The sequence below is a fragment of the Crocodylus siamensis genome, chromosome 1 (assembly GCF_052110815.1).
Source record: "Crocodylus siamensis isolate JL-2025a chromosome 1, ASM5211081v1, whole genome shotgun sequence".
In the NCBI taxonomy this organism is placed as follows: Eukaryota; Metazoa; Chordata; order Crocodylia; family Crocodylidae; genus Crocodylus; species Crocodylus siamensis.
The window spans coordinates 44262860-44284579 of NC_143395.1; the positions used below are offsets into that span (position 1 = coordinate 44262860).

A 21720-nucleotide genomic window follows, 5' to 3' on the forward strand; every position below is an offset into this window, starting at 1 on the left:
TGCATGCAGTTATTCCATCCCAAGCGTAGGACTTCACATTTGTGTTTGTTGAATTTCATCTGATTGATTGTGGATGATTTCTCTAGTTTATCCAGGTTCTTCTGTATCCTAGTCCTTCCCTCCAGAGTGTCTGCAATTCCATCCAATTTGGTGTCATCTACATATTATTTAAGCATGCACTTAATCCCAAGTCATTAATATTAAATAACGCCAACCCCAGAACAAACCCCTGGGGAACCCTGCTTGATACCTTCTCCCAACTAGTCATTGAGCTATTAATGACTACTTGCTGAACATGATTGTCCATCTAGTTACATAACCACCTTACAGTATTTTCATCTAGTCTGCATATTCATCCATAATGTATTAATTTGCTATGGGAGATGGTGTCAAAAGCCTTGTTAAAGACAAGGTATAAAACATTCACTACTGTCTTCTCCCCCCACTTCCTGTAGACAGAGCCTGTTACTTTATCATAGAAGGAAGTCAGGCACAACTTGCTCTTGGTGAATCAATGCTGGCTATTCCTGATCATTTTATTTTCCTCTAGTGCTTCATACAAAATTCCTTGAGGACCTACTCCATGATCTTTTCTAGAATTCAAGTCAGGAGGATTAGGCACTATTTTTGCCATTTTCCAATCGTGCCCAACCTCCACGAATTCTTAAAAAGTATGGCTCATGGCTCTGAAGTTTCCTCAGGCAATTCCTTCAGCATAGTAGGGTGTATTCCCTCTGGCCCTTCCAACTTGAAAGCATCCACCTTCTCTAAGTAATCTGTAATCTATCTTCCATGACTCTAGGCTATCTTATCTCCTTCCCTATCTTTGCTTCCAACTCCACTCATCTGATAGCTGATCCTACCCATGAATTTCATCTTGTGTGGCACAGTATTTTTGATAAAGTAAAGAAATTCTGTATCTTAAAACAAAGACAGGCTGGATTTTGTTTTTGTCTCTTGCATTTTTCTGACATTGAAGATTAGCCATGTTGACTAAATTAATTTATGGCATTTTAGTAAATTGTACACATATATAAATTCTATTTGTGATGATGCTGTATTTTGTTGTGTACTTACCTCCATCTGTTGATAGGCTTGTATAAGTACAAAAAAAAAAGAAAGTGTCACACTTACCAATTTTTATTTTTGTTCCAAAACTATAAAACAATTTCCTAGGTTTAAATGATATAACTATAATGTTCAGAAGCATCCAGTGTTGGCCTACCTTTGATAGTAGGAATTGTCAGATCACTGCTAAGCATACATGCAGAATATACTTGTCTTGAAAGTCAAAGATTTCTATGATGGTTGAGTGCATCTGGTTTCAAAGATAAGATGGCACAGTATCATTAATATATCTCCAGCTGACATTGGATCATAGAAAAATAGGGCTGGAAGGGAGCTCATGAGGTCATCTAGGCCAGGCCTTTGTCAAGACATATTACTTGGGAAATATTCTGAGTTATTTATCCCCACCTCCCATGACTTCTAGTAAGAGATTTGGTATTTTTTCATCCTGCATAACAACAAAAAACAAATTATATTTGTATGCAATCTTTTGCAGATCTCTAACTGATATCTGTTTAGAGTAGTATTACTGAAATTTTGGGAAAGTAATAAAACAGTACAAAAATCTGACTGCTATAACAAGAGCCAGAATAAGACTCCGCTAAAGAACAAATATTTTTTTCATTTAATAAATAGGCTTCTGACTGACAAAAGGAAAAGTTTATTTCATAATAAATATATTTTATTTCTTTATGTAAAAAGAGTTTTCGGTATATTTTAAAATGATTAAAATAAATATTTGTCATGAATTGTGAAATATAAATTTGTTGTAAAAGGCTTATAATTTTTCAGTGATATTTATAAAGTCTTGCTCTAGTGAGAAACACCATGCATTAATTAGGTTCTGCTCAAATAGATTAATGAGTTTATCAGAAAGAAATGGATTTTATTTGTATAGAGAAAGGAAAAGAAGTCCAGGGATGATGGAGAATAGTGACTAAGTGCCACAGCAGAAGCTGGTGTAAATTGGCATAATTCCATGGAAATCATAGAATAACTTATTAATCAGAAGAGTAATTCTACAAAGTTTTCAGACACATACATAACAATATTACTACTATGACTCCATTTAACATAATGGACTAAATCCCAAACATTTATTCTTTAAAATACTTGAATTTTTTTAAAAAATCAATACTTAAATATATTTAGTGGATAATTCTTTGATCTAAAACCTTATCTAAGTAGACCACTTGACCAACTCATCTTTTTTCTTCCCAATGGCTACTACTATAATATTGTTGAAAGTCAAAAGGGGAATACAAAATCTAAATGCTTCCTTCACATTTTTTATGGATGACCCTCCTCTCAGTGCTCCTATCAATCAAGGCTTTGATTTCTTTTTTCAATCAACTTCTTTTTAGATAGCCAATGATGATATTTCTTTGCTTAGGCTCTCTGACTCACGTTCCCTTGCTTATGTGAGATGGAATCCTGCAAGATTATGCATGATATAATTGCAAATTTCTACTGCCTTTGTCCTTCCTCCTTTATCATAGAAATCAGAGTTTTAGAAGTAGCTACTCACTTTTTAAGCAGCACCATCATTCAATTTGTTCTCCTAGTTTTAGTATTCTTCTCTTACAAACTTACCATCTCTCCAAAGTCATTCTGCCATCATTCTCCTACACCTACAAGATCCCTGAAGTGACAATATGTGTTAGTGGTAAAACCTAAAAAAAACAGTTAGAGTAGATAATAATTAATTGTGCCATTTGATTGATTTTTTTTTCTCTAAACTTCTTTTCAAGCCTGCCTGTTTGACCCTGTGAAGTGGTGTTGATGAGGATGACATTCATTTTGAAACCTTTGCTATGAACACAGGGGAAATTTGTCCCAGGGGAAATTTATCCTTGGATAAAGTGCAGTTGTTCAGATGTCCATGTCCTTTATCCTGGGTTAAATCCTAAAAAGATTCATGGAATTATATGTACTAATAGTTTGTCCGAGGGCATTGCAAAGTATGTCTGAACAGTTATCCTGGGATTGCATAACTGAATCAGTGGCAGAAAATCAGTGGTGCATTCAGCCTTCACTAAACTACAATTAGAAGGTTGATTTGTGTACATGCCAATCCCGCAATTTTTCCTCTTATCTTTCCTCTTTCATTCTAATAGGCTAACCTTTGTCTACCCTAGGAGAGTTTACCAATATAGCTCTGCCAGTGCATTTTTCTAATGTAAGCAAGGCCTGAGAAGAGAGTGCAAGTTTCTATACAAGGCTTTTCCCCACCCCCCACTAACAAAATTCTCTTTTCTCTAGGACACTGCTCCCCGCCACCTTCTGTATCTGACTAAACCGATCCCTCCAACTCAGTCCTCATTACATCCACAGTCTATCTCCCATGCTGACTCTCTAACCCCTGGACCCTTCAGTCATTTGTCTTGCATCCTTTGTGATGTTCCTGAGAATTCTTATAGTCCTTACAGTCACAACAGTTTGTATAATAAGGTGAGCATTCTCTGTTTTCATGTGTAATACTGATATGATTAATACAACTTTTTTAATGTTAAAAATAAACTTAAAAGTAGATGGAATTCAATAGTGGCTTTTTAAGTCACTTTCCTAGTGGGATCCCTGAGAGATATGTGCCTCAGGTACAATACCACCTGGAGTTAGTAGACATAATATCTGCATCATTACCTTTTCATACACTAGAACTTGTATTGTCCATTCCACCAAAGGTTGTTTTTGCAAATGTGTGTAATGAACAGGATAATGGTCTTCTTCTTTCTCCATCACTTCTGGGGTTTCTAGTTCTCTGCAGGCGCAAGAACCTCACACTTCTTGCATTCATGGAGTGCGGCCCAAATCCTCTAAACTTTTAGGCTACGGACAGACATTCAAAAAGCCTCAGCCTGAATTGATTCAATCTTTTCAGGTTAGTTTAACCTGGCTGGGCTAAATCAGTTTTGTAACCAGACAGATATCCCAGAAATGTGGGCACATGCCTGCAGTGGCTCAGGCTAGAAGCTGGGGGGCACTACAGCAGCTGTCCCTTCCCTTGCACAGAGCTGAGCTGAGGGGGTGTGGCCAGGACCAGGCAGGATGCTGTGATTAGGGAGGGTTTCCCCCCACCCCCACTACTGAGCAGCCCAGCAGGGAATGTTTATCACCTCTAACTCAATGTTTATCATCCCATTAAGAAATCGGGGAAATTAGCAGAAATCGGGGAAACTGATTCTGCCTTTGTCCTGTGTGCCACAGTTTACCATGTGGCCTGATAGCTAATACTGAGAGGTGTCTGTGAGGGATGGGGGAATACCTGCTTAGCAGGAGGGTGTGGGGGAAGCAGAAGCCAGGCTGCAGAGACTGCCAAAGCTGCAGCCAGGGAGCAGAGAGGAGGGGCCAGCCCTGATGTGGAGCAGAGAGACCCACCAAGCCCAGAGAGCATGCCAGGATGCTGGGGGAGTCTGGTTTAATTGAAACCAACAAGGGGTTTTGGACAGACACTGCATAAACCAGTTTGAGCCAAATCAGTTAAGTCTGATACTACATTCAACCAGGTTTATCTCAAACCAGTTTCAGCCATTCTCAAACTGGGTTATGTGCACTGAACATCTATTCTGTTACAGGTTTAAGCCAGTTCCTGATCACCTAAACTGGTTTATTTGTAATGTGTGTCCCTAGCCTTAGGGTAAGATTACATGTTATAGTTATTAAGTACTAATTGTAAGTAATGTTAGTCAGTGTTAGCATTAGCACAGTCTTGCTAAGCACATTAGCACAGTGGTATGTAAAGTGTTAATACCCTCTCTAACATGTACTGCTCGGACCTGCTGCTGGAGGGCTGGTGAACAGTGGTGTGGCTAGGGGCTGCAAGGCTGCTCTGTGCCTGCCCTGGTTGCAGGTTCTCCAGCTGCAGCATAGGCCAGGGAGCAAAGGGGGAAGGAACTCTTCCCATGCTACTTGAATCACCTCCTAGCCCCCTGAATGACTTCTCCTACCTCCCTAGCCCCCAAATCGGCCCCCCTACTTACTCTCCCATTGTTCCCTGAATTGCCTCCCTTAGTTGATCCCTCCACCCTGGTTCAGTCTGCAGGGGACCTGGGAGTGGCCAGGACAGGAGAACCCCTCCAGCCTGCTGCCACTCAAACTGATCAAGGTGGCAGGACAGAGAGCCAGGGGTGGAGGGGCCAGTGCGGTGCAGAAGAAACTATTGGGGGAGGCAGTGGGGGAGCAGAAGAGGTGTTTGAAGCAGTAGGGCAATGTCCAGGTGTCAGGGTGGATTGGCATGGAAGAGATTTGGGAGTGAAGGGGATGATTCAGGAGTTGGAGGTTCAGAGGGGGCGGGGGCAATTCAAGTAGTGGAGTGGGCAGCAGCCTGGCAACTTGCCATCCACCTGCTTTTCCCCCAACCTTCCTCAATCTTTCCCTCCTCTAGTCCTGGCTCCCTCCCCATGCTCTTCTTCCCCTTGCCCCCCCTCATTTCTTTCCCCACCGACCCTACTCACCCCCTCCTCACTTGTGCCTAACTTTGCTCAGTTTAGTAGTCCTGTTTAAAACAAAGAGACTACTTGTATGTTTGAAGTATGTATTTCAGTGCTTACAGAACTGGAGCCTATGAGTGTGCCCAGCCCCTGCTTGGGGCTAAATGTATGGCACCCTTGCTCCTTCTCATCTTCTCACTGGCTGGCATGGAATCTGTTAGGTACTTAAATGATCTCAGCATCAAATTGTCCTGAGACATACCATATGTTGAATATATGAAAGCAACTTGCTGGAAAAAAGGATGTGGGAGCTTTTTCTTTATGTTGCACCATAGTTCCTTCTTTTAGGGAAACTAATTCCTGAGATCCAATCACACCTAATTAATGTCTATGTATTTATTTGGATTTTTACAAAATTAGAAAGCAGATTTCCATTCACCCTTTGGCACTCCAAACAAATATGAAAGATTTCCTCTATGGTGGTTTTTGTTTACTAATTTTTTTTTATTAACCCTGTCTGATAATTTAATTCAGTGATAATATTATGATGAGTTATTTTCCACTGGCTCAAGATTTTCTTTTTTTTTTAAGACTGATTCAGATGGCAATAGACAAAGAGTAATTTTTTCTAAAGTGGGATTTTTCTGCCACTAATAAACAGCAAAGACATCTGTAGCCCATGTAAAGAAACCAGGTCTTTGAAAAGGAGGAGGGGCCCCAGATACTAAAGAATTAAGAACTGATATAATTAAGAACTGATACAAGTGCCTCTATTTCCCATTATTTCCCTTACAAGTAAATGTCTGAGTAATGTTTCTATAGATCTGAAATAAATACACCCAGGGCCAGATTATGACATGCTGGGGCCCTAAGCTACGTCAAGCTTAAGAGGCCCCATAGCATTACCAAAAAAATCTGGTACTTCCCCCACCGCTTTGGGACGAGCCACCACTCCTGCCCGGCCAAAATGGAATAGGTGGGGGAAGCTTGCATGTGGCTGCTGCCACCTCCATTAAGCACCTCATGCCACTGCTCTGCATGTGGCTGGTGATTCCAGACTGGCTGCCACAATCCTCCTGCAGCTCCTCAGCTCCGTGACCAGCTGCAGTGTTGGTTTAAAAAAACGGCTTTCAAATTTCTGGCACATGCTCGGTCTTGAGCATGCTGTATTTGGGAGGTTAACTGTATTTTTTCCCCTTATTTAGAGGCCTCTCATAATGTAAGGCCCTAAGCTGTAGGTTACTTAGTTTGTGCCTAAATCTGGCACTGAATATACCACATTGTAAGAATATAGTACAATTTCACTGAACTTCGGTGATAAAGAGAATTTTCTAACTTACCACAAAGATCCAAACTACAGTTTTTACATAATTAACTAGAAATGTATATGGCTGCTTCCATCAATGCTTCCACAAATTCTGTTATTTAAAAATACTTGTCTCTTGTAGGCATTTCACCTGTTATGCAACTCTGCAGATGGGATACAAATTAAAAGCTAGAATATTTCCATGTTCATGAGGATCTACAAAGTGGACAGTGACTAGTTATGTAGACAAACATTTGCAAAGTTAGGTTCTTAAATCCATGTAGGTATTTTAATAAATATCATTTAGTTTTCAAAGATGCTGAATACATTTCAATGCCTGTATGACTTCACAATGATTTGTGGGTTTTCACCACTTCTGAAAGTCAGGCCATTTTTAATTGGAAGCTCAACTAGTGTGTAACTTTAACTACCTGGCTTTGAAAATATTGGCAATATTTAGAGATACCCATATTATTGTACCAGTCCTATGTTCACGCCAGACATTCATAAGGAAGTTTTATTTTCTATGTTTTAAATTCAAATAAATTGGGATCTATCCCTTAAAGCAACCTTTCAATTGACTGTAATAATATATAGAATAAATGAAAGATAGCCAATTAAGACTGACAGGTACAAGCCACATAAAAAGTGATTTGTGGATGGATTCTTGCCAAAAACAGCCAGCAAGAGAACTTTCCTTATGGAGAAGAGCATCCCACTGACATAACCATCAGAAGTAAATAGGATTGATATACAAGGGATGTAGCAGGCCAAAGTACAGTGGAGTGGAGTTCTATAACAACACTTTCTATTTGTATCAGGTGTCTTATTTAAGTACTTATTTAATGTTAGTTCTTGAATGATGCCTCTGTTATTTAGATTAGGCTGAGAATAAGCTCCCTTTTTGTGTTCTAGAACTATCTGTTAAAAATGCAAATATTTAGTGAAAAGAAATTGTTTCTGTAAGTTTTGACTATTTTCAGGGTTTTTTGGAGGGGGTGGGAGCTGTTGAAGCTTTTCCTATTATTATGCTGTGTGAGACTTTTCTGCTTTTTTGATCTCGCTAATGTTATGCAACCAATACACACCTCCTGAGCCAGAGAGTGGTAGTATAGCCTTATGTTTTTATTTTCATTTCTGCAGCTTGGGATTTTGTATTCCACTGTGCAGTTCTTTCCTTTCAGGACTTTTATCTCACTAGACTGTGCAATCTTTTAGGGACAGTTTATATATACAGCCATAACTCTATGGCCTATCTGTCCTTCCTATTACAGTATCCCATTAACTGTTTTTTTCATACTACCATGTTTCAGAATTGCCTGTTTAAACCAAGGTCCTCTTCTATCATTAGGCAAGTGAGTTCACAATTTTTTGCTTTATAGACTTCTTATGTTTGTATACAGATATTTATCTGACCAGGTATCTTTTTATTTCAGCTCTAATATTTTCTATGCCAAGCAGCATTGAGAGATGTAGAAGAACTAAGCAGCCTACGAATTGGTGCTTTTTATTAGAGCAGAGCATTTTACTTTAAAAAAATGTTTTTAATATTGACGTGGTAACAGCATAATATGGTGCTAGAGCAACAGAGTGGCAGTCTGAAGACCTGGGTCCAGACTCTGCTATTGATCTGTGTATGACTTTGGACAAGACAGTTCACTTTTTTAGTGTTTCTGTTTTGTTTCCCATCATTTGGCTATTACCAACAGCAAATTCCTCTCATGCTCAATGTGAAGCACGGTGTACCCAATACCTGGTACAATGGACTCCTGGCTTTGGTCAGGACAAAAGTAATGATTTCGTTTATTAAAAAGTGTGATCTAATAAAGATGGGAAAGCAAAATATAGTAGTGACTAATAATATACAAATATAATAATATTACTAATATAGCAATAGCTGTATCAACTACTGAACCTCAAATCAAACAAATTAGCAACTTTAAAGTAGAAAGAAAAGTTTAAAAGACCAATAAATGGTGAAAGCGAGACTTGTGCTACATGAGAAATCCAATAATACTGAATCAGGCAAAACTCCTGTGAACTTAAGGATTTTTCTCCAAAATACCTTTCTTAAATTGTCGTACTTTTATCCTGTCGTAAAATGGTTGTTTTAGAAATGGATCACAACAGTTTAAAATATTCTTTGATAGTAGAATAGTTTATTATTTAAACTGTGATATAGATAAACAGCCTTAATGCCCTGATCTTGCAAATACTTATGTACCTGTTTAAACATCTGCCTAGCCTCAATGAAGTCGGGGATTACTCAAATGTTAATGAAGCATGTATGTTATTCACTGCAGGACAATGACTTAAATATATATATAATTCTTTAGCAACAAAACATGGCTGGTGTTCTGTGAAACTGAAAGCATTTCACAGGTGCCTATCACTGTGATATCAAAATGCTAAATTAGAACTGGTAGTGTTGGGGTAATGTTGTAGCTGTGCTGGTGCAGGAAAAATATGAGACACAAGGATTTTTGTTGACAATATCTTTTATTGGGCCAACTGTATAGTATGTAGGGTTGCAGACAAGCTAGTGAGTACCACAGTACCCTTCTGCTTGTCTCTGGAAAAGAAGCAGAAACAGCAGAGCTAAATAGCAAATGAAACAAGGGTTTATGTAAAACTCAGTCAATTGGCTCAAGAAGCCTAATATATTTCCTGCTGAAGTCAATGACACCTTTCCACTGAGTTTGCCAACCTTTGGATGAGATTCTGCTTGCCTGCCCTAGTTATAGTTAGTTTTGTATCTGTAACAAGTTGCAAAACGTTGATAGCAGTGATAAAACTGTGGTACTGCAACATTTCCTAAAGATTGAGCCATAATCTGTCTCCTCTATTTCCTCCTAGCTATCTTTAAATACCTTTATTTCCTGACTATTAAGGACCCGGTCAGTATCAAAAGGAAGAATTTCTTGATTCTATCACATGCTGTACTTTATTTGATCCTCCACTAGAGGGCAAGACTCACTGTCATAAGCCACTTCTATCATTTTATATATGTACTGTGAGTACACAATTTAACATATGCAGGGGAGGTACAGTGAATAGATTTGCTATTTGTACTATGAACATTTATTTTGAAATTATCTCATAAAGGAATTCACTCTTAAATTAGTTTTATGAAAAACAGAAAGATCATCTTTCCATGCATTAGTATCTGTTTGTTAGATTTTGTCAGGTGGAGAATCTTTATCGCTTCATTTATTAGCCCAGGGCGCATGGAAATTGCGGGTGTCTTTTTCTGAAATACTTCAGTGAAAAGGTTTCAGGTGTTAGTCCTGTGTTGATTAGAAATTCAGTAGGCAGCGTTAATTCTCTGTCAGGTTCTGGTACTACAACTAGTTCTGCATAGGCAGAAAGGTTTCTTGACCACCTAGATCTAGCAGCAGGATTATGATTTTTTTGAAAAGCCAAATGCAATGTTAATACAGCTGATATTCATACGGTATAATAAATTGTGAGTTTTGGGGCTGTTGAACTTGTATAGGATATCTAAAATCATTTTACAGGGTGGCATTGGCTTGGTATAGAGAAATTGCAGAGATTGCATTTGTCACTGACAGGTGCTAGAGCTCCCCCTCTCTCTTTTCAGTTATCTCTGTATAAGACATTTTTCCTTCAGATGACCTGTTTTTGGTTGTGTTGGGCCCTGGTCCTTCCCATAAGGCTTATTTTATTGTTGCTTTAGTGTAAGACAAGATTACTCCTATGATTTTTAGTTATCACTGACTTCTGGTGTATATTGGTATCACAACTAGATTAACATATAAGAATTATAGGCCCATGTCTAACTCCTTAGGCCACAGTGTTATGTATTTTCTTCAGAATTTCAGCTTACATTTTTAAAAAAAGCTTCTGGTCCTTGTGATTATGGCACATGGAACCCTCAGGAATGGGAGCACGATCACTCACCGGAGAACTCTGTGCATGGCAGAAGAATGCAGCTGGCAAAGCAAGCCCAGCCAAGCAGATATTCCCCAGCTGCTGGGCAAGGTAATGGAGGGTCTCCTGTTGCTACACAAACCATTCTGGTAGCAAGTCTCTCTTACAAGGGAAGAGGGGACTGTGCTACTGCTCCCACCTCTCTAGAGGAGATGCAAGTCACAGACAGACAGGGCCTAGAGAAACGGGTATTATAGGACAGCAAATCACATGTACTTACTTTAGATTCTTTAATACAAACAACATAGTCCCCTGCTATATAATGTAAAAGTGATGCAAGAAGCCAAGGAGCAATGCCACCAGCTCATCATTTGGTTGCCATTCATTCTTCCTTGAATGAAAAGCCTTTTTTGTAGATTATCCTTAGGGGTCATCCTGAGTTCAGATCCTCTATTTTCCAACCTTAAAACTGTATAAATGGATCCACTATGTGCTGGGACCCATGTTAAAGAGCACTTTCTTTAGTATTTCTGTTCATAGAACCAGTTGCAAACACTCTTTATTATATGGAGAAATAATTCATTTAATTGGCCACTCAGGGCAAGGAAAGGCATGAAATATAACCTGAGAGATGGGGAGTTGTTAAAGCACAAGAGAGAGCTAGGCATCCAATTCCTGTTGCTTTTCAAACTCCATTTGCCTTATGTTCAGTGAGAGTTGAGCACTTAGGGTACAGAGAGAAGTGCAACTTCCCCCTGTAACTCGTGGCACTTTGCAGGAAGCACCGTGAGCAGTTTCCCCCAAACCTGACAGATGTTTGCTGTTGAGTCCTGGGGGGTTGAGGGAGTGAGCTAAAGTTTAGAGTATCTGTGAGCCTGCAGCTGTTCTCCCCTAGGCCTGGTGATGTCTTTAGAATGGGACAGTCACATTGGAGATGGGGAGGAAGGGAGCAGAGGAAGCTCATTTTGGGGGTTGCACAGCCAGCACTGCAGGGTGGGGGAGGGAGGATTGGACCCCCCCAAAGTGGCCCTGAGGTGTGAGAGGAGGCTCCAATTCACCTGTCCCACCCTCCAGCACCAGCTGGCCAACACCCAGAGCCCTCAGAGCCCTCCCCCCCGAAAACAATGCCAGTAACAGGCCTGGACTCATGCAGCTCAGACCTGCTCCTGGCATTTACTGCAATTTAATGCTCATATAGACAGTGACATTGGGGTTAGTTTACAATTCAGTTGCATTAATTGCCCATGTAGACATGCCCAACGTGTTTACCCCCAAAAACCAACCTGGAATCATATTGTTCCTCTATACAAGTAGAAGTTGAAAAATATTTCTACACTCCTGTAACTTAGGAGGTGCCCGAAACCAAAAAGGAATATAAATCTTTTTAATACTGCACAGTTGTTGTAGTTTAATAATATCAGTGGTTTAGTGGTGAAGTTTACTTTACCATCCAATCCCCTTATCTACTGGAGTCTATGCTGGAGATTGATATTATTTACTAATTATACTTTTGCTGGGAATGGAGATAGCATTTCAGGGTTGCCATGGAAAAGTGTTTCCCCAGACTATGCATTGCTTTCTTTTATTTCTAAAGAAAGAATTTCTTTCTTTTGACCTTTGATATTTAGTGTTGAAATTCAACTTCTGTAACCTTGTAGTCATATTGTGATTGATCATTTTAATGTTATCTATGATCCAGAACAATTGCTTCCATGTTGACAAACCAAAGCTGCGAGAACTGGAGAAGTCATCTGCAGTCTTGAGCATGAAGCTAACAGGAATTTTAATCCTAATACTGTAGTATTTCTTGGGAGTATTCGTTCCTGGCAATGCTTGGGATAAGCAGACTATTCTGTTCATATTGTATTTGCATTGACATTTTTATGATTCTGGAATCGATAAAGCAAATAAGCGATTCTTTTCCCATACATCTTTAAGAACCAGATCATCTGCTTGTACACTGCAATCTGGTAATTGAATTTGTGGACTTCTCTTGCAAGTTACCCCACACAGCAAGGAATATAGGCACCCAGGAATGAGTAGAATACAGGTATAGACATTACACTTTTACTGATATAAGTGATCAGAAACTAGTCTATATTCTGTCTAACAGAACAGAAGGTTGGCACACAGACTGGTTTAAAAATGGCAGAACCCAGTCTAAGATTTACCCCCCATAAAGATTTACCCCTGTGGGGGGTAAATCTTAGACTGTAGTAGCTCCATCAGTAGCTTGGGGAATCTCAGCCAGTGCCTGCCCTGACAGCTCTGCAGCCTCAGCCCCAGCCCCAGCCCCAGCCAAAAGAGGGGTGGCTGTCTATGGCACCATCAGCTGCCAGCAGCACCAGCTCCTCCCTGGGAGGTGGGGGAGGGATAGGGAAGGCCTGGATGGACACCTGCACCCATCTGACTGATGACCGCATGGGGAGTCACATGATGTCACTGCCAGCTGGGGCTGACTGGAGCTGCTGAGTGCTCCAGCCCCTGCTATGTGGTAAGCCCTGCACTGGGGGGAGGGCCCTCCACACCCTAGCCCCAGCCACCACTACCTGCCTAGCCTGGCCATGCTCCCCTGCCAACTGGGTTCTGCCTCCTCACAGCAAGCAGGGAGACAGGAGACAGTGCAAAACTTTAATGAGCAGCCTGTGCTCCTGCAGCTAGGTGAGCACATGCCCCACATGCTGAAGAATGTGTTCATGCTGGCAGTGATGTCCTCCTTGGCTGTGGGAGGAGGTATAGAAGAATAGCCACAAGGAGCCTTCCAGGCAGGGTGCAGGTTACAGGGCAGCCTGGGCTTGCCTCCCACAACATCAGGGCTCATGGTCCAGTGCCAGGTGCACAGGTTCACTTGGGGACCATGGAGATCATCATCAGCAAGGTGTAGTGGGTAAGGCACCCCTTGGTCTGTGCAAACAGCTCCTCACATGGTACCTAGGACACGCAAAGTAGGGGCACACTTCGGGTGTACAGCTAGTGGCGGGGGATGGCCTTGGGTACCTCTGTTCTGTTTCCTCAAAACAATGTTGCTCTTGCAACATTTTGCCCAGAGACTATAATGGGTAACCCCTAAATACCCAATAACTTTGTCATGTCTGGCCTAATTTGGTTGAAACCTGCAGGAATGGTAGCCTCTTCTGAGGGCATGAAGCCTGCCAAGTTTCACGGAGATAGGTGCAGGGGTTTTGGGGAAACTACACCTCAAGCTGTGGAGAAGCAAACTCGTGACATGGGTGACACTGTGTGTGTTAAGGCATGGCAAGGTGAAAACTTCAGGCATGCTAGCCCCCACTGAGCCACAGAGCCTGCCAGCTGTCAAGGAGATAGGTGCAGGGGGAATCCGGGTTTTGGGGCCCTGCACCTCTAACTGCTGACAGACAAAATTCGTGACATGGGTGGGTGACACTGTGTGTGTGTGTGTGTGTGTGTGTGTGTGTGAGAGAGTGAGCGTGTGTGTGTTAAGGTGCACTCTCACTCAACTGAAACCAAGGCAGAAAGCAGGGCAGATACCCTTCAAATACCCAGTAATTGTTTCTTGTGCATAAGCTTTGCCTATTTTATATGCTTCCAAACTGTAGAGCATACACTTCGATAGACATCATCATTTGTATCAGAATGATGTTTAAAAATGAAGTTGAGAACTTCGTAACAGCTAATGCTTTTCTATTCCTCAAAATTTCCCCAAATTAACCAAAAATACCTTTGCTGTTCATGCATGTGGTTTACTGAGCCATCCTGAGGCTTACTTATTCAAAGCTCTTTGTTTACATGCCCTTTAGTATTGTTCCCTACTTTTGATATAGCTATCCTATGATAGCTGTAGTTGCAGATTATATCATTATAGGGAGAAAAAAAACAACATTTATATTTAACAGCACAAGAGAGGAGAAGAAATTATTCTAACTGATGATTTGCTTTTATTTCTTGAGTAAACATCTTCTCTTTTGCTTTGTGATTATCACATAATATCTGAATGTATGGTCCTAAGAGAAAAGTCAAACGAAAAAATAATCCAAAGACTACACAAGTCCTAGTTTCTGCTTCTAGAGTTCCTCACCTTTTCATTTATGAGGTTGATTATATGACATGATTACTGTTGATAGGAGGAGACTGGACCCAGTAACTCAGAGGTCACTCACATTCCTACGATTATAATTCTGCAGACAACATGAAAAGGCTTTAGTTCTATTTCCATTAAATCTTGGAAGCTATAGAACGTTAGTATTTTAGCATATTTTCTATCTAGCAGAAATTGTTCCCCAGTTCGTAATGGCACTATAGAACAATATATGTCTTTGTCAACAAGATGTTTTCAAGTATACAAAAACTCTGGGAAGTACCCCTTTGTTTTGGTTTATTATTTTACTGATGTAAAGCTACATAGCAGCAAACCAGAATTCAAATAGTTAATTGAAGAAAATCAAGTTTTTGGACAGGGCTACACAGAAATAGGCAAGCTACATAGGAAATAAAAATGATATATTGATTCTTCTTTTTTGAATAGATGGGCTTGGAATTAAATACCTCCAAGCTCTACAAAGGAAAAAAATAAATTGGATGTTTTTTCTTTTAAATCAGCCATGAGCTCTGTATTTATGATGACTAGAGACTAAGTCCTAGAATAAAAAACCTCCAGACTCTAAAGAAATTCAGATTTAGGAATATGCAAAATGTGTATCTTTGTCCTATTGGAATACTGAAGTTTCCAGAGGCCCCTCCCTCTTTGCTTTTGTTTGGAAGTCTTTAGAGGTATCAAGGAGAGCGGAAGAGTAAAGAAATCTGATACACCTCTGCAAATATCATGGTTCAAAAACAAATTGATGCAATTAAAAATCACTTTACTTTTATTACAAGTACTGATGGAATTCAGACTCTAAAATATGTTCTTAATTATCTCTCTGTCTTGATACACTGGAAAAGCTTATAAAAAGAATCAGACCTGGCCAAATTCCAATTCTGCACCTCTAGCCTGATTTAAGGAAAATAATACTTACTTGATAGGGCTGATATGAGTAATAAAAAAATTATGTCAAAGTCAAAGTCATCACACACTAAAGGTTAGTCTTGTGTTTTTAATAGAAAAAAGTTACAGAAATTTCCCAACCAACCTGAGACAGAGTATCTTGCATTCAAAAGCTTGTCTAACTTTATCCCAGCTACATAGTTGGTCCAATAAAAGATATCATCCTAAGAATTGCAACTATGGTCATTTATGAGTTTATTTTGTGTATTAGGAAGAATCCTGCATCAGGATGGAGGGGCTAACCATTACCAGGAGGCACCACTAAAGGGACTGTTATTATTTCTCAGGGCATCTGGGGAAACACAAGGTGTGTATGAAGTGGGCCCTATTTGATTTGGATTCAGCCCAAATCAGGGGCAGTGATTTGATTCCTTGATTTCAGATCACTGTCCCTGATTCAATTTGGCTGAATCCAAATCTGAAGATTCGATGCTGATTCAGAGAATCAGTGATTTGGACATAGACACAGCTTTAAATGTTTTTTCTACATACCTTGAGGTACCAGCACGGCTTGTAATCGCTACAATGCTGAGGTGGATGGAGCATCACACAGGAGTGTGGGAGGCCCCTCTACATGCTTGGTGGCGGACCCAGAAGTGGACCAGAAGTATTTCTGGTCCACTTCCAGGTCCACCAGGTAGCGCACTGGGGGGGGGGTCCTGCACCTCCCCCAGCTCAATGATCAGCCATGGGAGGACCCCGGGTGCCCCCCCAGACACAGGAGGCACCAGTGGCTGAGCTGGGGGATGGGGGGGTCCCCCGCACTCTCCCTGGTGACCCAGAAGTGGGCCGGAGGTGCTTCTGGTTCACTTCTGGGTCTGCTGCTGAGCACGCTGGGGAGCCCCCCATCCTGTGGGACGCTTCATGTGCCCCAGCATCGCAGCATTCATGAGCCACCTATTATCTAGAGGTATGTAGGAAAAACATTTAAAGCCATGTTTATGTCTGAATTGATTCAGAGGGTTCCAATTCAATTTGGAGAGATTAAAGGGTCCTCTGATTTGATTCAGATTAAGAGATTCAGCCACCAAGTCGGACCAAATCTCTGCTGAATCAAATCAGGGACCAAAGCTTCACACAGACCTAGGATACACACCCTCAGATACGCTTCTCCATGGTTTTCTATGCTGCACCCTTCTCACTCCTTTTGCTGTCCATTTCCACTGGCTGCTATGCAGGAGGGACTAAATCCCCATCTGCGTCCTATCCCCATCACTGCAACTCCTATAGATAGGGCATGTGATAGGAAGGAAACTTTTAGAAACTCATTCATATCACCTGCATCCCTATATAAAATTATGTTAGAATCTCCCTTTTAGTTTCTCAGCACTTCATTTATCCCACCTGTACCTGTACAGAGAGATGAAAGATACCAAACAGACATGGGCTTAACTGGCTGAATTTTAAATTAATTTTATAGTGTGGAATTTTAACATAACTATCCTTGTCATAATTTTACAAGTTCTGTTTTGATTTTAAATTTTAGCTGTCTAATTAAAAAGGGCCTTAGACAATTGCAGTTTGATCCAGAAGTTAATTTACGATGCTATTATAAACAAACATTTCCTATTCTTTGAATTAATAAACAGATTAGCCAGGCCACTTTCTGTCCTTTATATCAGGAAGGAATAACTTTGTTTTATAAATGCTTAGAGCATCTAATTTAAATTTTCAGAGTGGATTAGAGACTTAATGAAATAATTAAAATAATAGTGCAGATATGATTCATTTTTGTTGCTATAGTTGCAGCATTCTTATTTTTTATGTACATTATCTCCCAGAGAGTTTTGCACCTCTGTCTCAATTAGCAAATATTACAGAACCTCTAGAGAATGAATTAGATTTATGAATATCCCTTATACTTCTAACACTTTAGAAAACCTTCTATTAGTTCAGTGGCTGCTGTCATTTACAGCACAATAAAGATAAATTGACCTTTTAAAGGCAAAACCAGCTTGTTGATTACTCCATGGAGCTAAATGAGCAAAGGTCTAATTAAGCTGTTATACAATCTTCTCCATTCTGAGATAGGGCAAAGGCCACATGAAGCACAATGTACGGTTGTCCCTTTTATGTTACTTGCACTTATACATTTGATTATTTTTAACATTATATTCTCTAACTGTCAGGGTAGTTTTCACAGTATTAAATACTCCTTCCATTCAATTTACAATCCCTAGTCAAGAAAAAAAGCCAGTTTACTGGAGAACTGAGCAAATTGAAGACAGTCCAATTTAACTGATGTAACAGTTTAATTAAATCTAAACTATGTAAGGACAATGGAAAATATAACACTTTTCAAAGGAATGGGTAATAGATAGACAACAAGAACAAAAGTGGTGTATGATAATGCAACATAAATTGTATCCTCAGATATGTCTGAGTGATGATGTCCATTTATGAATTGGTCCTCAAGAGAGCACTATCCCAACCTAAATATTTCCAAATTGCATTCTTATCTTTCTAGAGAAATTATCATCATACTTTGCTGGAATATTATTTCTTCCACATGTTTAGAATGGTTGCAAGAACTTAAAGTGTTAGAGACACAAGGCAGCTAATTCATTCAATCCAGTTTATTCCGTCTCAAAATGAAATAGCTTTTTTCTCACCTTATTAGATCTGGGTTTATTTTTGTCATTGTGCAAGATAAAGACTTTGTTTTACGGTTGCGATAATACTTCATTTTGAAATGCCGTCAAACCAGGGAAATATCATTCTTTGTATCATACATCTATTATCTCAGCTTCCATCATCAGTGGCTGACTTCCATACATAATGTTAATAAAAAAACCCTCTGTTTGTTTTCACTCCAGACATTTCTGTAAACCATAACAGAGTTGTTTACTATTTTTTGTTGAAATTATGGATGGATGTGCCAAGACTAAGTTAGTAGAAAATTATTGGCAAAATAATTTGTCTTGAAGAAATATAGGTAAAGACATATAAAAGCTAAAAAAAAAGATGTTTTATATATAATTGTAAGAGTTTTGTCAAGTGGTTGCTCAGCACTTGCGAAGTTAGGTAGGGTGACCATGTTTCCCTAGTCTCAAAATGGGATGTTTTGTTCCCCCTCCAGCTCTCCAGCAATCTCTGAGCTCCAGTCTTACCTAAGTGGGGGGGGTGTGTGCATAGCAAGAGAGAGCAGGAGTGGAGGGCACTGGAGAGTAGGATAAATGTGGAGGGTGGGGGACATTTTTTGCCAGGTTAGTCCTATTTTAAAAACTTGTCTCCACTGAAAACAAATAATTCATTTGAATGAACTGACAGGATGTCCAGGGTAGTATTTAAAATGCAGTGGTTCTAGCAAAAATGAGATTCATGGTTACCCTAAAGCCTGGGGTTTTACTGCCATACCTGATTTATCTCAGGGATGTCCATCATGTGGCTTATATGCCCCAAGTGGCATGGAAAGCTTTTGTGTGTGTTACGTGGCAAATTGGGGAAGGCATGGGTAACACAGCTAAATAGGGCAGGGAGCAGAAAGCAGAGCAATAGATCAGGTAGGGAGTGGTTGGGCCCTACTGATTTCTCTCATAGTTTAATTGTATGGGGTGCCTGAGTGCTTATAGTATAGGGTAACTTTTAGAGTTATAGTGTAACTTTTAGAGTGTGGACAGAAACCCCTAAATTAATAAAGGTTCTGAGTGAGTGAAGCATAGACAGCATGCCATGGGGTGGGGGAAGCCTTGAAGGGCTTAATGTGGTGATATAGCCTCTCCTTCTTCCAGTTAATATGCACAGAATGTTTAACGTAGAATACTTTATGTTTTTTACCTCATTTCTTATGTTAGATTTTAGATACACACCATAAGTAGGTATTGCATAAGCTAACAAAAACATACAATAGCGATGCCCTTGAAGCAATTGGAACAGGAATAGGCGCCACGTGGTGTGAACCTCCAGTTACTGTTGGTTCAAATTAGTATCACAGGTCTTGTTCACTTGCGTGCTTATGACATTATCAAGGTCTAACTGTATTTTTATTTGTATTATGACAGTGACTAAAACCCTGAGACTGATAGGCAAGACCCTGCTCATATAACTTGAAGGCTAAATAGGAAAGATGAACAAAATCAAGCGTTCTTATCTGAGGCACATGGGTATTGAATAGAATGGCCAACATCACTGAGTCTCTGAAGCATGGAACTGAACACAAATCTCCCAAAGAGCAGGAAGAATATTAGCAACACTATATTACAGTGTTGCAGTAGAGAAGCAGTAATAACATAATTACTCATACTAGCTATACATTTTTGATAGTTTTAAATAATTTTAACATGCTGTAGGATTTTTTATTCTTTCCCGTTTGCTATAATTTTACAGTAAATTTGGGTTATGAGGAGATGAGCCCCTTATTAAGAGTTAGACACTCAAAAGTTGAACTGGAAGAATTTCTTTCTTTTAAAAGCCCAGTTTCAAGTGCCTTAGGTCCTTTGTAGCTGTAGACTGAAGTGATATTCCAAAGGTTGAGCAGCTCTTCAGTGACCAGGTCAGGTCACCAGATTTCTAGTTCATAGTGCTAACGACTAGACCACACAGTCTTCAGTGATAGTGACTGAGCATTTGTATATTACAGAAGTTAGAAATAATAGACCTCAATGAACTCTATATCCAGTATTTCCTTAAGTCTTCAGAGGGTATTAGAATTCTTTATTTCATTCTTTCACTGAAATACTCATTGACTGGTTCAATTCATTACTCCCTCTATCTTTTAACTGTCTCCTTTAAGGGCATTGATAGCTAATAATTTATGAAAGCTGCTTGTAAATTTTTTTCCTGTGTTGGGACCATTATGTATTTTATTTATAAAATGAGAAGGCTCAAAACGGAAGTTAGAGAAGGAGATAAAGACTGGGATTAGGATGAAGAAGGCTGGCACTGTTGTAGTGGATGAAGAGTGACATATGGACAATGGGGCTTCCCATTGGAGAATATTTTTAAAATCGATAAGGTGCGGAATTTGAATCAAGAAGATAGACCAGTACAAAGGCACAGTAATAAAAGTATTTTTTTCATGGACTTGCTGTGTGCACAATTTGTACATAGAATGGATTTTTTTTCGTAATGGAGACAAATGATAGTTGCAACCTCAGCTCACCACCTGCTTACAGAACTACTTTTTCTGAGCAAGTGGTGGGCAAGTCATACCTCCTAGAGAACTCAATTGCTGACCAATGGGTAAATTAAAATGCGATTCACCTGCACTGGTGATCCAGACTGACTGCATATATCTTACCAAAGTTGCATATAATTTTGTATTATGGCAAATAATGAACAGCTCATAAGCAGCACGTTCACTGTCAAATAGGTGCAATCATATTCATGCCCTTTCAGAGCTAACCAAAGCATGTGTCATGGGCTAATTTATTTGGGATTTGATAAATGGATGAGCCTTAAGCTATTGCGAAAGAAATTACAGTTTACAGTTTATCTTTTGGTACCAGTATTTTTAGTGTTTATGCTGCTAGGAAAGAATTTCTGATGGAAGATGTTAAGACTGTCTCTCTTGTTTTTGTATTTAACTCTTTTTTTTCTACATGCAGAAGTGATAAATCCCACTGAGATAATACTTGATCCACTGGTTGTGTTCATTGCAATGCAATAAATAAGTGCAGAGGGACAAAGGTATTGACAGTACCACGCCATTGTACATCACTCCACCTATGAGCTAAATTTGGGGTTTCAAGCAGAGAGACCTTGGTCTGCTTGGTCACCAAATAATCACTATTAAAACTCTTTTAGAACTTTTATGAAAGATACAGGGAAAAGAAGGAAAACCCATTAAAGCATTTGAAATGGTATATGCTAGTTAAGGCTTTCATTTTAGCAGTATCTTTTATTGCCCATTCCTTTAGTTTTTAACAAGGAAGCCCCAAATTTAATAAATATTTTGGACTATATTGATGATGGTAATAAATACCTAATTTGTGGACCACATAAAATGTTACATGCAATGGGCTGGAGCATCTATTGCCCTTGTATTAGTCTTATTCTGGTTCCTT

General features: G+C 39.6%; 1 protein-coding gene across 13 annotated transcripts in view; it reads left to right on the forward strand.

Moving 5' to 3' along the window:
- The window catches only part of MLIP (muscular LMNA interacting protein), a 213087-nt gene that overhangs the window by 175468 nt on the left and 15899 nt on the right, over positions 1-21720 (forward strand). For 10 of the 13 annotated variants that reach the window (XM_090033893.1, XM_090033883.1, XM_090033908.1 and 7 more), the window contains one exon: positions 3331-3519. The exons of 2 other annotated variants lie outside the window; for them this stretch is intronic. In XM_090033893.1, the coding sequence (XP_089890019.1) occupies positions 3331-3519 (189 nt within the window). Of the gene's footprint in view, positions 1-3330; positions 3520-8117; positions 12856-21720 lie in introns of those variants that run through there. One more of the 13 variants, XM_090033925.1, reaches the window with a different exon arrangement.